We start from the raw sequence: 17,028 nt of genomic DNA, 5'->3' as shown, positions 1-17,028 counted from the left end.
TATTTTAACTTATATTTTACAATAATTATTCAAAAATTACAGAAGCCCATTGCTGTCATGAAAGAAACAGGAGCAAGTTTCCTTAGAGAATTAGTGGGACTTTGAATTTCATAAATGATGTATTTGAGCAACTTGTTCCCCTCCTCGCCTGTGGGGGCACTGCTCAGTGAAACAACAAAGGAAACTGCACAAACGCCACTAAAAGAGACACTGAGCGCAACTTTCTTCTTCACAAAATGTTAACAAAAATGAAGTGGTGATAAAGTTTTCATGGTTTCTCTTTTGGCTTTGGCTAAAAACCAGGAGCCATTTCTCCAGCTAGCGCTAAGCTAACGTGTTTGTTTTGTTTGTATTTACCCAGAATTCCCTGTGCTGTAGTCCGCTTCCTGCTTTTGGAGCGGTGGCTGGTCTGCTCTGCAGTCATATTAGGGCTTTGAACTGTAACTAAACCCAGATCTTGGTTTGTAGGCGAACCAGAGTTTGATTAGTATTCACACCTGAGTTTCTAGAAACTGGTGTGAATCCACTTTGTCAACAAAACAAATGTCTACATTGTTTTAAATATAAAGTTTTATTGCATTACAAAGTAAAATAGAGCATTAAATGCCATCCATTGATTATACCCACAAAATAGCAACAGTCAGGACAACCAACCAAGCTTAACTAGCTTCAAAAAGCTTTCATTCATCTTTAATCATCATCTGTAGCTGCAGGGAGGTTCACTTGGACCATCATCTGCTCTGACAAATGCCCTCGTTGAGAATTTCATACTCAAAGCCGCTGCAGCTGATAGCCCCCAAAGCGCAAAGACTGATGCTTCGGATCATCTGCATCGGCTTCAGCTTCACGCAGAACATCTGGTCCGAGGTTTTGGGGCAGTCAAGAGGAGCTTTGCACTGGCACTTCTTAGAGGCTAGAACCCATAAATAAACATTAGACATGGTGTCTGATCACTTCCCAGACTTCTCAGTATCACTTCCCAGACTTCCCAGTACATGAGACGCCAGACCGACTCACCAGAGCAGGTCTCCCAGTCGTAGCAGGTGTCCAAGTCGCACGGCACGTGCAACGAACTCCTGGGCGACATCTTGGCTCTGAACTTGGCCCGCTCCAGTTTGGCTGGCTCGACCGAGTTGCACACGCCTTCACTGATGTAGAAGAGTGGGTCGCCGTGGCAACGGCCGGCGTGGAAGGAGCAGAGCGACATCGACACGGCGACACCCAGGTTTACGTTGAGGACGCAGAGACTCGCCGACTGTGAACTAAAGATGGGTGAACGCTCAGATCAGATCATTCTCCTTCCAAACAAGGCTCTGTTTGTCAAATTAGGAATATTTAGCAAACTTATTCAGCGGTGGACACACTTATGCTAACATGCTAATAGCAAAGCTAATCTTTCAATTAGTGCTTTAACTCATTTTGAAAATGCTTAGCACAGCTGTTTTGATGGTTTGGTTTCTGTCTGCTAAGAATTCCCCAAGTAGTTAGATGTTTAGCTTTTACATTTTTACTAATTTTGACAATGATTAGCGCAATTAGCTTTTTCATTTTTCCAAATAAATTCTAACTTGGACATTTTGCAGACTTTCAGATGAATAAAGTTTGATCTCTGTGTTGACATTTTGGTCGTCGCTTCTTAAAAATGCCCAAAGTAGTTAGATGTTTAGAACTTTTTAGGACATTTTTGCTAATTTTGAAAACATTTAGCCAACTTACTTTCATTCAAGTAAATTTTTCCAGCTAAATTTTTGGCTGTTTTGTAAACTTTCAGTTGAACAAAGTTTGTTTATAGACTTAAGAATGGTTCAAGTAACGAGACGTTGATGTAAATATTGTGTCAATGACACATGGTGAGAATTTAGCGCCTAGCGTTAAGCATTAGCTTCTGCTAGATGCAATGTTGGAGGGGTGCTTTAGCATTAACAGAACTATTGATTAGTGATTTAGGATTAGTGTGACTACATTTTTAGTTAGCAGCGCCCAACACTGAATTTAACTAAAGATGGTAAAACACGTCTTTGTCTGGAGACCAATGAGCTCCAGAGGCTTTAAATGATGAAAATGCCAGCGATCAAAAAATCCCTTACAGACAACTTTCCCGTTCAATGCAGACACAGCCAGATCTCTGTCGCTTCTGTCCTGGACCACACTGACCATCAGGAACAAATGGCTGCACTAAGCAGGCAAAAAGAGAAAATTATTTTAGCATTTTCACTCATTTGCTTCACAGCTAGCAAACAAGACGACTTTATTACAGAAGTTTGTCAAATTGCAAGAGACTCTTGATTGTTTCCAACCAACCATCTGTGCAGTGAAGGTCTGCAGGCAGCGGAGGCTCCCAGGTCAGTTTGCTGCTGCACCTGTAGAGGCCTCTTGGCATCGGCATCAAACCCGTCTCATTGCAGTTGAAACCGACCGATTGGCCCACTCTGTACGTCTCTCTGGAGGGATACAGCACCATGTTCTCTGGGGCCTCTGGAGCAACGCAAAACCTCTCTAAAGACAAGAAGGAGGCAGATTTTAGGAACTTCCTGTGGAGAAATGCATGAAAACGCTGAGTGTAAAAGCAACTCAAAGACTTCCAATTTGACTTGGACTTGTCCCTAAATCACTACCAACTTTTAGCCCCACATTTCTCATTCTATCCAAACTTTTCTATTGGTAATTTATGATCTTTGGAACTTTAAAATGCTTTTTAATTTCATGTTTAAATCTTATCATTACAGCTAAATAATGTCTGGATTTATCTGTAAAAGTTTGGGACTCTCTGGTTTCTCTACAAAACACAAACTTACTGATGCATCTTCCTCTTGGTTGACTCCAGGTTCCATCTGGTTGACAGTTAATGAACTGGAAACCTTCCAGTTCAAATCCAGTGAAGCACTGGAACTCCTCATCCTCACCAAAGCTGTAATACTGTTTAGATTTCTACAGGAATGAAGCAAAACAATTATTAGACCTTAAAATGATCAAATGTACAACAACGTATCAGGACATTTGTGCTAATATTCTGTAAAAAGTCATTTAAAAGAAACTTAGAGTTTAAAATGTTCAACTTTTGAACTTTAGAAATTTCTGATATTAATCTCAACATTTCTATTTTTTCTAGCAAATTTTCAACTTTGAAGCTTGGAAAATTCTTTGTTTTTTCTAGAAAATTTCTGAGAGTAGTTTAAAAGTTTCCAAGTTAAATTCTTAACTTTTAAAACTCAGAAATTTCCACTTTCTTTTTTTTTCTTTTTAGAAATTTCCAAGATAAACCTAAACTTTTCTGATTATTTTCTAGCAAACGTTCGACTTTTAAAACTCAGAAATTTCCTATTTTCTTTCTAGTACATTTAGAAGATTAACCTAAAAATTTCTGATTCTTTAGGCTTAAATTTACTTCGATTTTTTCTACCTACAATAGCTTTGTGAAATGCTATTTGCTTAAAAATGAAATGTATTGTTAAACGCAGACATGGTTTTGTCCATTTAAGTAGAGTGTTACCCTGAGGAAGCTGTGGTTCGGTCTCTGCGGCCTCAAACAGCCCTCCACCCCCGGCGGCAGCTCATCCCTCCATCCCACAGTGAACTCATCATCGTTGTCACACGACTCTTTTCTGCACAGGAAACCCAAACAACAAGCAACTCTATAAAACCAAACATGCTGGTTGAAATAGTTCATTTTACTTGAGTCCGTCTGAGTCCTACTTTTCAAACAGGGAGAGGGGACACGGTTCCTCTTGCTTGTTTGGACCGTCGCAGGGTTGGCCGTCTCTGAGGGGAGCAGGGTTGTCACACTTCCTTGTTCGGTGTCTCCTCATGGAGGCGCTGCAGCTGCTCCACGGCCCCCAGCAGCTCCAGTAACCATCCACTGCCTCTGTGGAAAACAAACAACTTTTCAGCAGAAACCACATTTTTGTCAAGCTAATAGTTTATCCACATAGCCTATTAGCTTGGAAGGCTAAAACAGTCCAACATATAGATTTAAATTGGTACCTTAGTTTGTTCTTTGTTAATTATAAAGGTATGAAGTAGTTGAACAGTCAACATATTCTGAAGTCAAACAGATAAATTTATAGATTAATAAATGGAAAAATCAGCCACTAGTTATGCTAGCTGCTAATCCCTGGTTAAGCTAGTGGCTAATCAGAGTTCAGGAGAAATATTTGTTACTTTTTATGTATTTTTTTCTACTATATAAATTAAGTTTCAGTTCGAAACATTGTTAACTGATTAATTATATCATAAAAGTTCTTAGCTAGATTCTTTTTGTTGTTGTTTCTGCCACTTTAAGCATCTATGCTAAGTTATCTATGCTTAGAGTGGCAGAAACTCTCTAAGCATAGAGAGACATTGTACAGTGGCCAGGCAATATAAAAAAATATTTTGAATAATAATAAAACGCAGGATCTAACTAAATGAGCTTGGTACTCAAAATGTTGCGTACCTGAAGTGTAGTCAGGCGCCCGTATCTCACAGTTGGTGCCGAAGGTTCCTGTCTGGCAAACACACTTGCACTCGGTCCCAGAGAGAACCGGCTTGGCGTTATTGGGACACGGGGCGCACTTACAGGTATCAAACTCCTCCAGGTATTGGAGCAGAGCCTTCCTCAGTTGTCTCCTCTTTGTGACAGCACAGGGAATTCCCCGAACCAGATCTATGATTGGACGCAACTGAACAAACACAAACATGGAGTCTTTAATATCGTTACTGATTAGAATCAGAGTGATGTCAGTTTGGTGAATTAGGAGGAAGTTTTTGTGAAAACGTTAAGATAGTAGCTACTTACACCTACTAACCAGCCTTGTAAAATATTCTCAAAATAATGACATGACCAGCTATAAGTCATCTCATTGCTATAAGTGATTTCTTGCTAAGCTAAAAGTAACTAGACCATATCAATGTGGACGCTAGCTGTCTAATGACATCAAGCGACAAGGAAAAAGTTCCTTTTTAAGAGAGAAACAACTGTGGATAGAACCTGGACAAGAAACGTCACAAGAACTTAATTCACTAGCAGCGAGTTAACACAAGGAGAGAAATGCTTTCTCAGACTTCTGTTAGCAAGGATGCTAACTGTGGATGGCTTAAAACTGAACTGTATTCCGGTGATTTATGCCGTCTGGGTGCTAGTTATGCTTCAGGCATCCTTCGTTCAAGCTGCCACATCCATCCAACATTTCCTTTTGTATGAACAAGGAGTTAATCAGTTAAACATCTGGATGACTCTTCCAAAGATTTACTGTTGCTGGTACCACGTGTTGAAACCCAATGAGTGTAGAGCTCTTACAGGCAAAATATGGTCCCCTGATTGACAATCTCATGACTAAATAATTGGTTCTAGTCATGGCAGCCATCTTGTCACAAGACCACACAGATCACTTGGCAATGACAGCCATTTTGGGGAATTCTTTGTCTTTGTTTACACCTTTGCAAATGCCATCCATCATCTGTACCTCCTTGTCCTAGCGAGGTTGAGGAGAGGCTGGTGGTCATTTGGTGAGAGACTGGATGCACCACGAACAGATTGCTGGTTAATCACACGGCAACCATATATACACCCTGCCATACCTTAGGACAATTTAGAGTAGCCAGTTAACCTAGCATGCATGTCTTTAGATGGGAGGAAGCTGGAGTACCCAGTGAAACCAACCATTACACCATCCTAGAGTACTTTCTCTCTAAGTCCCTTTGTGAGAAAACCCCTTGTTGGCTATTATCTTCTCTACTAAGCAGCTTAGTGTTCATCACTGAACCCTTAAGCATCGATGATGAATAAAATGTTTCTATGAGGTTCTCTGGAATTGACCTTGTAGTCCACCAAAGCAGGGTTGTCAATCACAGACTTGGCCCAGTTCTTGTAGGATGTCTTGTCCGGAGCAGCGCCTTGTCTTTCCCAGGCCAGAGCTCCAGCTTCCCTGGCTCCACCGCCTTTCACCCTGGAGAAGGACTTCTCAGAGGCCTGGATGAACGAGCCTGGACAAGAGACAAGATGAGAAAATGAGCCAAGAGACACACCAAAACGTAGAAATAAGAGAAACTCTTCCTCCGCTACACTTCAGAGGTAACCTTGGTATTTCTCAGTCATGCGGTTGTTGGTGCATCTGTGTACGCTGCTGGATTCAGAGTAGAGGATTATAGTCCAGGAGGTATCTCGGTGCAGGCAGCCATTGAAGGTCTCTTCTGTTTCACCTGCCACCAAAAAGGTACAGATAAAAACTGAGTTTTAATCTGTTGGTTCATTGGAAAAATGTTAGTCGACTAGGTTACATAAGGCAGTATCTGTTTTTTCTTGTTTAAGGATACAGGAACTTTGATGACCAGTAAGAAATCTTAAGCCAAGGCTTTTAAGAAAGAGTTCTCATGGTGTTTTTAAGGTCCAACATCCATCCATTAGTTTCCAAAGCAACAGATTAGGTAGAAGGGCCCAGACGTCCCAGTCCTCAGTCACATCTCCTCTGGGGGAATCCCTTTGTGTCTCCAGGCCAGAAACATAAACCCTCATTAAATTTTACCTAATTTATAAACTGAGTTGGACCGAAAACTGAAGCACTCGATTTGTACACTTCAACTCTCATCTTAGACCTTGAGATATAGATTAGGACCATTAGAATGAGATCTGGGCAATAGATATTGGGAATGAGGAGATGAGCGTTTGTCTTCTGGACCCTGCTTGTATCCCCAGGTAAGCAGGATGGACACAAGGTGAACTTACCTGATCATTTCCATGCATGGCGTTTTAGACGTACCTCTGGTTTATACTGCGGTTCTAAACTCTAAATGCCAGGGTGTGATGTATAACCTGAGCTTCTTATCTCCTCCCGGCTGTACTGGTAGAGCAGATCGTAGTGGCCTCCCAGTTTTCCAGAGCTGTAGTAGTGCGTGCCAAAGCGCTGGAAGATTTCCCTGTAGAGGGCGTAGTTGTAATCGAGTGGCAGAGCGTGAAGGAACTGAAGGAATGGCAGCGAATGCACAAGATCCTGTGGATCCTTCACTGTAAAGTTCGAAATCGGTAGAAGTTGATGAACTCGGAAAAACTTGGAGTCCTAGAAAATGGTGGGGTAGACACTGATTTTAGTGCTTTATAAAATAAAGACGTTTTGTTCTTGTGTTGGCAATGGGTTGTGCAGATCTACCATTTAAATCACCTTTTTCTTTGAAGCCTCAAAGGCTGCCTTACTCGAGGTCAGACTGGAGCTGGAAGAACTGCGCCCATAAAAGAACAAAATGTGAAGGTTGTCTTGATCTCGCGTGTTTTGTTCTCTCTGTTCCGATCTCTTTATCACGACCGGCTCAGAAACCACCGGCTGCGGGTCGGTGCTGAAGTCTTCCAACACCCCAACCTAAACATCCACAGCACAGTTAGTAAATCTGACATAATTAGAAAGTGGAGAACATTTCCATAAAGTATCACTTGTTTGGTTTCTCAGTATCCCATTAGCAGGAAAGGTTTTAAGAGCAGATAATCAACGGCTACCTTAATGTCAAAGGTCTTAAAGTTGTACGGCATTCGATGGTAGAGTAAAGTGCTTTGCGGTCGCCTGATGATGCAGCTTCCTCCCATGAACATGTTGTCCAGCACTCCTCCCCTCGGCTCCTCCGCCAGAAAATCAAAACTACACATAAACCAGGAAACAGAAGGAGGAAATACTTCGTTAAATATCAGAAATTATTTTCATTTTCCACTGCTCTGACACATCATCGGTCTTATGGAAAAGAAACTTGAGACAATGATACAATATTAGTTACATCATTAACCCTAAAGCACCAAAAATAAATATTAGCTTAGCTAAAGCTAGTGTTATAAAAACATCAAATTTAGCAGAAGCTAATGCTAAAGTGCTTTAGGATTTACTGCTTAGAGAGCTAGAAGTTGTCAACGTTGAGCAAAAATGCGAAGATGCTAAACGTCTGTCTACTGGGAGAACAATTAATATCCAAAACTTAAACATAGATGTTGAACTTTATTCAACTGAAAGTTTATAAAACAGCCAAGTAAATTAGCGCTTTAGAATTTATCTGAAAACATTCATATAGGCAAAGCTAAGTGCGCTAAACGTCTTTAAAGTTAGCAAAAATGCTAAAACGCTAAATAAAAAAAATTGTTTTGCTATTAGCTAGTGGAAGTGCTCCCACTGCTGATAATAAAAATACACTTCCACAAACATCTATAGGGGTAATTAGCAGTTTGGGGTAAGAATGGGGCAGTTTACCCATTTCCAACCAGATCAACCCCCGGGGCAGGTCTCCTCTCAGAAGGACAGACGACTGAAAAGGCTCCGCAGTCCCTCTCATCTGAGTTATCTCCACAGTCGTTCTGTTTGTTGCATGTCAGCGTTGAGTTGATGCAGCGCCCTGCAGCATTAAAGGTTATTTTTAATCATTTCTTACAGCTGAAGTTCAGCAGATTCATAATTTTAGGTGAAGTCACCGTTGCCACACTTGAAGTCGCCCCTGCAGTCCACCGGCGGTAACTGGCACTCTTTGGAGGGATAGCAGGGCCTTTCCTCTGTCAGCTCCACGCTGCATTCAGAGCCACCGAACTGGGAAGGTCTCACCACAGACCGGGTCCGAAACTGAAGCAGAACACGGCAGAAACCTGAGTCATGGGAGCTGGGTTTAATAAATTATTTAAAAAATATTGTAGTTTCTAATGTGAATGTGAAAGAAGCAGCATGTTGGGGTGACTGTGGTCCTGCCTGCTTCCGGGCGCAGGGCGAGCAGTCGGACCACTGGCTGAACTCGGACAGGACGCAGTTGATCGGACAAGCCTGCTGGTTACAACCTCTGGTGTCACTTCTGGCGCACATCTGGGGGCAGCTGTTCTTCCAGTAATAATCATCATACTGAACGTTCCTGGAGAACAGAGACGGGAAAGTCTGTCGCAGTCTTCTGGGTTTGGTTTTGCAACAGTCCTGTAAATATTTCTGGTTCGTTGTTGCACAACGGCCCGTTTCTCAAACATCATTTAGAAAAATAAAAACCTTGTGATGTGTTTAACTCTATGAATATGTTTTTTTTTCTTACCTGTTTCTGGTCTGAGTGCCGTAGTTGCAGGTTCTGGTGCAGGCGGACCAGGCGGTCCAGGGGTACCGGTCACAGTGACAGGCCAGGCTGCCGGATATGAAGCCGAGGAGCAGCAGCGGCAGCGGCAGCATCACGCTGCGGGATGGAGACATCGAGCAGCTCAACCTGAAGATTGTTTAAGTTTTTATTTATGTTGAAATAACCCAAGATGGCTCATTTAGTTTCTGCAGAGGAGAATTAGGGTCACTGAAAAAACAAGCAAATAAAACTGATCTAAGATTTTTAACTAATTCTGACATTTTTTTAATTTTGATTTTGTTTTTCAGAATTCTTTTTTTTTGTAGAAAATTGTGACTTTTCTTCCAGAATTCTGAAATTAAAGTCAGATTTCTTTTCCTGCAGGCTTTCATTTTGAGAAATTGCTTTAAATGCATCTGCAGTTTTCATGCAAATCACTTGCATTTTCCTCCTTAATTAAATATCTAGATATCTATGCAGCAGGTTTTGCTTCAGACCAAACAGAATTTAACCATAAACGCTGAAAAGATGAAGCCATAACTCACCAGATGAACTGCTGTCGTCTGCAGGAGGGATTTTAATCAGATTCCTGCAGAAATTTGAATCGGTTGGTAATAAAAGCAGAACTGCAGGCTGATCTGAGGCTGAGCTTCCTGTCTGGGTGGATATAAACCCACAGCGATCCTCAGGGGAATCCACTTGTTTATGAATTCATGTTGACCAATTGGTGTCTAAAAATAAATCACAGGTTCTTGATCCTGGTTGTTACGGGAAGAGCAGCAGCTCTGGAATTTCCAGGCTGCTTGATGCAAACCAGATGTTCTGTTTCACTGCTTATCTTCCAGAGGGGAACGGAGAATGTTTCTGCTCATTTATGACTTCCTTAAGTTTTCCAAACATTTTCACAATCAGCAGCTTTGCACAATCGACGCTTTGTTTAGGTATGAAAAACATCTCAGCCCAGTTTGGATCATTTCAGCAAAACAAAACCATCTGATAGAAGGAAAATAGGCCAGATTTTTATTCAAACTGAATAAACATGAAACTAAAATACTGTTTATGTTGCACTTTAATCAATAACAATAAACATCTAAAAGTTTTATTAATTCCCATTTAGTCCCAAACAAATTCCTGATATATTGGTTTTTGTGAACCAAAGTGTCTGTCACATTGTTTTAAAACATAATATCACACAGGGGATTTCTTTTATCCACATAAACTCACAAATCCATCACTGATTGTTGTTTTAATTACGCCAAACCAATAGGGGGCAGTGTGGCGCAGAACTACAACCTGTCAGCCAATCAGATTGCTTCAAAACAACCACCAATTCCTGTTAGGAATCAAACATGGCGCCAGGAGTTTCACTTGTAGGTTGAACTCATTTTAAGTACCGTATTAGAATATAAAGTTATATTTACACGTTACTTTGGACCCTAAATCTTCAGAACCGCTGAAAGACCAACTGCTCTGAGGAAACGTATATATTGGTTTACAACTTAAAGTATTTCTGAATTTAATTTGTGATGTTAGTATTTAGCTAATGCTAATTTCTGATTAATATCATCCATTGAACTGATAGAGAAACAACAAAATGATCTAAATTCTTGTATATAAAACTTTATTTTTGTTATAAAATGTCCTAAGCTGTACATTAAGTTCAGCAGTTTTCTTCTACTCTGCAGGAGACATCAACACAGAGGCCTAATGGAGTCACACACATGCCAAAAACAAGACGGACTATTTAAAACATCAGCACAGCGTCACAGTGAAACTGAAAACAAAACACAATCGTTTACAGGTCACGTTACATTCGGTTGCAAAATGGCCCCAGCTGGATGCAAACAGGAGATTATTTCTGTGTTTTTGCTGTTTTCATTTTAAAAGTGATGCTTTATCAGAGTAATGCGATAACTAAAAAATAAAAGCAAAAAGTATGGAACTACATTGGGGCCATAAAGTTTGTTCAAAGAAAGAAAATGGAAACTATTAGAAAAAGGTTTAAAACGGAAAAATAAGTTTTAGAACTAAAAAAAAAAAAGAACTTCAAAAATACATTTTAGATTCAGGGTTTTTTTTCTAGTTTCATTTTTTTTATTTACATTTTTCTTAGTTTGAAACTTTTTTTGCAGTTCCAAAATTTTTTCTTTGGAAAAAAAAATTAAAAGACTTTTTGTTTTTTCTTTTAAATGTTTTTGTAAATTTTCAACAAAAAAAAAAAAGGCCCCAATTTATGGCTAATTGGTCCCATAATATTGGTGCCATTATATTGAACACACTTAATGGCCCCAATTCACATTTTTGTTTTAGGGAAGACTACTGAAGCAAATAAAATCACCAGTTTCAAAATTAAACAGAAGAAGAAAGCATAAGTGCCATTAATGCGGAGCGGTTCGGTACGCTAATCGTCTAGTTACACCTTTAACTAGACTCAGAACAAATATGGCGAGAGATTTGGCAGAAAATTGCCGCCCAACGGTTCACAGATGATGTCATCAGACCAGAGCTCCGCCCACATGGTGAGGAACGCACCGCCAGTTTATACACCCAACTTGGCTAAAACCGAAGCAGATATTAGAGGGAGATCTGACAGTGGAGAAGGAGCGCTAGAGATCTTTATATCCTTTGAACACTACAACTACAAACCGCGCTGTTTTTATTAGGATTTTATGTGACAACCCTGAACAGCAGAGTTCAGACATTGTGAAGAGGAAGGAAAATGAAAAGTGAAGAAGAACGAACCTACCAAGATATGGAGAGCAGATCAGAGAAGATAAGAGGTTGATTTTAGGGTGTTTTCACACCAGATAGTCCCAAAACTGTAACATTTGTTACATTTTCAGCTGCTGCTGTTCTCTCCAAACTGTTTCAGCAACCTGTTCCCCTCCTCACCTGTGGGGGCGCTGCACTAAAAACCACTGAAAGAAAACACAGAGCGCAACTTTCTTCTTTACGAACAAAAATGGAGTGGCACAAGATTTTAGCGTTTGTAGGATTTATCTTTTATCTCTGGGGAAAAATCACGTGTTATTTCTTCTGCTACCGTTGGACTAGCATGTTTGTTTTGGATGCTAGGAAGTAATTTCATCAGTTTCAGAGTAGGCATCTAATTAGCAAGCAAATATTTAGTTCCAAACTAATTATTTAGTTAGAAAGCTAGTTTTAGAATGTTTTATGCCTGATAGTCCTGGAGACTTGGTTCTGTACTTTGTCAAACGATCCAAAACCTTTTGAGCAACCTGTTCCCCTCCTCGCCTGTGGGGGCGCTGCACCAAGAACCACTGAGCGAAATTACATAAAATCCTCTGAATAAAACACTGAGCACAACTTCGTTCTCCATGAAATGTAAAGAAAAAATGAATTAGCGCCAGATTTTAGCAGTTGTAGGATTTCTCGAGTCATCTTTCCCGCTAGCGCTACCTAGCATTGTTGTTTTGGTTGTATTTACCCAGAATGCCCTGCACTGTAGTCCACTTCCTGCTTTTGGAGTGGTCTCCAGTCCACTTGGCGTTCACATATGCATTAAAATGCACCAGAGTTCACGTCAATTGAACCCAGACCTCGGTTTGTAGGCGGACCAGAGTTCACTTTCTAGCAAAACTGACTGGAGTTTATTAAACTATAAAGCTAAAGATGTTATTTTCCTTCCTTTTCACGACTAAGAACGCTTGTTCGATCATCCACGGTGGTTTAGGGTGAGCGATGTGAATCCCCCTCCAAGGCACCGTTAGCATCAGATACTTTTTAACACTTTTCTGACATTTTTCATGCATGTTTCAGTTTCTGCACCGACTGGTCCAGGCAGAAAAAAGCAGATTTTCCTGTCAGACAGGCAAAGTTTATCACCGACAACATCGAAGCGATAAAAATACGCTTTAAAAACGTAGATGATTAAGATTCAGAAGCAGCTTTTCTTCTTTTCCTCTCTTCTCTCTGTACATGAACGCGGCGCAACGTGGAGGACTTGCTTTGTCACGTCACACAGATCAGAAGACGAATGAGACTTGGAGACGATGTGGAGCCATGAGAGAAGCACAGTGAGGCAGCTGCATAGCCTGGACATTTACACGCTTCAGGGTCAAAACCGAACAAATCTGACGTCTCAAAGACCCGCTTCCAAATAAAACACCAAGTTTAGACATTCTGGAGCTCTTGAGGAAACCCAAGATTACAATTTTAGTTTGAAGAAATGAAGTGAAATGTGAGTGAGAGCTGGAGTAAAGGTTGCTGTCGATCCTCAGCCCGACACCATGCAGCAGAGTCCGGGGAAGCGCCTCTTCCTCTGCCGGACCAGCGGCTGGGGAGTCAGGTTCAACAAGCTGCTGTCGTCTGAAACGGGTCAGAACATCCAGAGTTCACATGATGAGCAGAAAACTTTATCTGAGCTGATAGCTAAATGTTTCAGATCGACAAACTGACTTTAGGGTTTGGGTTTGTTTTTTCAGCCTCTGGTCTGATTACTGTCTGATCTGCAGAATCAGAAAATCAGCTAAACTGAATCTGTCTGACAGGATGAAGTAGGCTGAAGGCAGAGATGAGCACTCTGCTAGCTAACAGGGTAGCTGCGCTAATCCTACAGCACTAACCATAAACTGTAGTTTCACTAAAGCTAAAGCGCTACAACATGATGGGAGCTAATACAAAAGTGCTATAGCAATATGGTATTTAGCAGAAGCTAATGGCAAAGCGCTACATTAGCATAGTATTTAGTGAAAGCTAATGCTAAAGTACCACACCAACATAGTATTTAATAGAAGCTAATGCTAAAGCACTACAGCAACATAATGGATGCTAATGCTAACCTGCTATACCAACCTGGTATTTAGCAAAAGCTAATGCTTGTCAAGTCAACAGTGCTGTAACCAGCTAGATTAGGAGTTTTGTCTTTGGGACATTATGAACAGAAACATTTCCACCATCAAAATGTCCGCCTCATCAAGACCACTGAGTCCAGAAACTTTTCTAACTATATTAAATCCATGAAAAGTTCATGATAACTTGTTATTCCAAGCAGTAATTTTCACTGATACTACATTGGATGTACCTTGATTTTTCAGCGGCAGCGGCATCGTCTCCCTGAGTTTGCTGAGTAAGTTTCTCATCTCTTTCATGTCTCTGCCAATAGAAACACGTTGGGATGAGTCGCATGGTACAACGGAAAACAGAAGAAGAACAGAGCAGCACCTCTCTATGTTGTCGATGTCCGTCCCCACCAGCCACGTCTCCTGAGGATAATCGATGGGAGACGACGAGCGGTCCTCCAGGATGGGAACGTCCGAGCTCTCGTCCATCCGGAAGTCGACTCTGGGCTCCGAGTCGGTTCCTGCTGGGAGGAAAACCCACAAATAAAGCGACAACAACACACACCTGCTCACTGCCTCCAGCAGGATCAGAGTTTCACTTAAAGCTCTAGTTTTATTTACACTAAACAAAGATTTCCTTGGAAAAAAGTATCTTAGTAATTTAACCAACTCTCTGCTGCCATCTGGTGGTCAAAGAAAGATCCCAGACATGTTTGATGAAATCAAACAGCTGGAAGGTTTTACTGTCTTCACACCTGTATCACAGCGTGTGGTTATAGTATCAAAATACATGAAAAATTTGCTAATATTTTGCTTAATTCCAATGCTAATAACAGAGCTAATTTTTCATTTAGCTCATTAGCATTTTTGCTAATTTTGAAAACGTTTAGCGCACTTAGCTTCCCATAATCTCAAATCATGTCCTATTTAGGATGATATACTATTTTGAACAGAGTTGGGTAGTAACTAGTTACATTTACTTAGTAACGTTTTAAAAATATATATACTTTTAGGAGTATTTTTACTATGCTGTACTTTTTACTTCTACTTAAGTAATTTTATTATGAAGTATTTCTACTCTTACTTGAGTAAAAAATCTGGATTTTCTACCCACTGAATGAAAAACAAACATGTTTTAACCAAAAATCCAGCAGTTTTTGTTAAAGTTTAATAAGTTTTTTATTAAAATAAACTGATTTGGAAACTGATTTTGTTATTTATTTTGTTGAATTATTGTCATTTTGGTCTTTAAAATACCAAAATTGTCACCTTACTTTACATTTTAGTCAATCTGATGACTAAATATTAAATGATTGATAATTTCATCAGTTACTCAGGACTTGAGTAGAATTTTTACCAAATATTTTTTTTACTTTTACTTGAGTAAAAATATGTTGAAGTGGTTCTACTCTTCACTCTACACACGTCTGATGTTGTAAAATATCAACTTTAGCGTTAGCAGAACTAATATTTATAAATTGTGCTTTCAGGTTAGCACAGCAGCTTTTCAGCTATAGTGTCTGGTTATAAGAAAAGCTTCTAAACTTAGTAAATAAGTAATAAAAAGTGTCTCTGTTTGTGTGCAGGTACCTCTCCTGTGCAGCTGCAGAACCCCCAGCAGGCACATGGACTTGAGCATCTCGGTTATGAACATCTCCAGGCAGCACTGCAGCTGGATGAAGAGCCGGCAGATTTCAGGATGGATCTGTCCGTCCTCCGGCCTGCAGGAGAAAAGATGGATGAGGAGAATCACAGACGGAGCTCCAGATTTAGACTCACTAATGCGTCAGGAGGGAAGTGATAAAAACCCAATAAACTGTGGAACTGAAATTGGTGCACATTTAATCAGTTTGTGGCATAATTTACTAATCGAATACTATAATTGTTTTCTTTTATGAGTTTGTCTGAAGTTCAATGATGTGTTTTAGAAAACATGAAATATTCTGCTGCTTTGTTTTTAATAAGGTTTTATGGATAAAGTTCTTCTACCTTCACTGTTGACAAGAATTTAAATATTATTTATTTCTGTACTAGTCTCATCTTTTTTTATTCTGTATTTTTTTTCTTTTTATTTTGACCTGTGCATGTAAAAGTAAAAAAATGTCAGATAATAAATAATCTTCATTCTGATTGTCATTTTTGGAAATAAAAATATAAAATAAACTGTTTTATTTATTGCTCGTGGTTGCTATTGATGTTTTATTTTGGATATTTAACATGCCTTCCGGTTCCTTTTTTTAATTTTTTTTTAACAGTATTAAAGTTTCTTGGTTTTGAGACGATGAACCTGCAATAATACAAATAACATTTGACCTGCAGTATTTGCAGCCTTGAAGTAATATATTACTCGAAGATTATTTCAAAAGAACATATTATACTTTATCGCAATAATTACTGGAACAATTTATCGTCCAGGAAAATGTATTGTTGTAACAATAACCAATCAGAATTTAATAATAAAACATTAGCAGGTATTTTATTTAACTTTAACTCACAGATCAAAAACAAAAGCGGTAAAATGCTGATCCATATTCATCCGTGTTACTGCGGTTCGTGTTTACCCAGATCCGGAGATGATGGCCAGGTCCTGGTGCGCGGCCCGGGCCATGGAGCATCCTTTGGACCGGGTCTGCTGCATCTGAGCCCGCAGAGACGGACAGTCCACCGAGATCTCCCCGACAGAAATGACCTGCTCCCGGTACAGAGCCACCAGCGTGTTGAACTCCTGAACCGTCTGAAAGGAGGACAAGTCACCGACAGACCGGGTTCCGTTTATCTGAATGTTTTTCTACCCACCATCCTGCTGTCGTCCACCGCCGCCTCCGTGCTCTCCCGCCGCTCCGGATCCGCCTGCGCCCCTTTGCTGATGGGGAAGACGCTCCCTGCGGATCTTGGGCGCTTTTTCCGCCCGTACGGTGCGGAACACATGCATGCACCCCCTCCGCCGGAGCCCACCCAGAGAGAGACACCCCGAAATAAAAAGACCCCAAAAAAGAGCCAACAAAATGAGTCAGCTCAGGCGGATGAGAGCCCGGCTCGGAGGGCCTCCCTTCCCCGGCTGTGAGCGCTGGTTTCCCGGGGAAACAGGAGCTGGTGTCCGGCCGATGGGAGCCCCAGCAGCCGCTTCTGCATCCCAGCCGAGATGGAGTCACCTTCAGCCGCCTGTGAAGGCCGACAGGAGGGGGAGGCTGCTGCG

At 40.7% G+C, this 17,028-nt stretch overlaps 2 protein-coding genes and 1 long non-coding RNA gene across 4 annotated transcripts in view; 2 read left to right on the top strand and 1 right to left on the bottom strand.

Annotated features, from left to right (window-relative positions):
* LOC114149750 (protein NLRC5-like) overlaps positions 1-17,028 on the top strand; it is a 1,536,511-nt gene that overhangs the window by 1,257,015 nt on the left and 262,468 nt on the right. The gene's annotated exons all lie outside the window — the stretch shown is intronic.
* On the bottom strand, positions 553-17,014 carry c6.2 (complement component 6, duplicate 2). 2 transcript variants are annotated; one of them, XM_028025858.1, is made up of 21 exons: positions 16,629-17,014; positions 16,394-16,566; positions 15,423-15,553; positions 14,215-14,356; positions 9,013-9,147; positions 8,685-8,841; positions 8,417-8,561; positions 8,199-8,340; positions 7,463-7,601; positions 7,134-7,328; positions 6,788-7,031; positions 6,055-6,177; positions 5,795-5,961; positions 4,433-4,658; positions 3,694-3,862; positions 3,491-3,602; positions 2,796-2,928; positions 2,302-2,496; positions 2,088-2,175; positions 1,018-1,262; positions 553-913 (listed from the first exon to the last, which is right to left on the bottom strand). In XM_028025858.1, exons 1-21 carry the CDS (start codon positions 16,758-16,760, stop codon positions 732-734), a joined length of 3,375 nt encoding a protein of 1,124 aa, XP_027881659.1. In that variant the 5' UTR covers positions 16,761-17,014; the 3' UTR covers positions 553-731. The 2 variants fall into 2 exon arrangements, with proteins under 2 accessions (XP_027881659.1, XP_027881658.1); XM_028025857.1 differs by lacking the exons at positions 14,215-14,356; positions 15,423-15,553; positions 16,394-16,566; positions 16,629-17,014 and adding an exon at positions 9,576-9,874 and having other exon boundaries at positions 9,013-9,177.
* LOC114149840 (uncharacterized) lies at positions 13,245-14,192 on the top strand. Its single transcript, XR_003596606.1, has 2 exons — positions 13,245-13,368; positions 14,156-14,192. It is a non-coding gene; the product is annotated as an uncharacterized LOC114149840 (long non-coding RNA).

This window comes from Xiphophorus couchianus, chromosome 8 (genome assembly GCF_001444195.1).
Source record: "Xiphophorus couchianus chromosome 8, X_couchianus-1.0, whole genome shotgun sequence".
Classification (NCBI taxonomy): Eukaryota; Metazoa; Chordata; class Actinopteri; order Cyprinodontiformes; family Poeciliidae; genus Xiphophorus; species Xiphophorus couchianus.
This window is presented reverse-complemented; position numbering and strand designations above follow the sequence as displayed.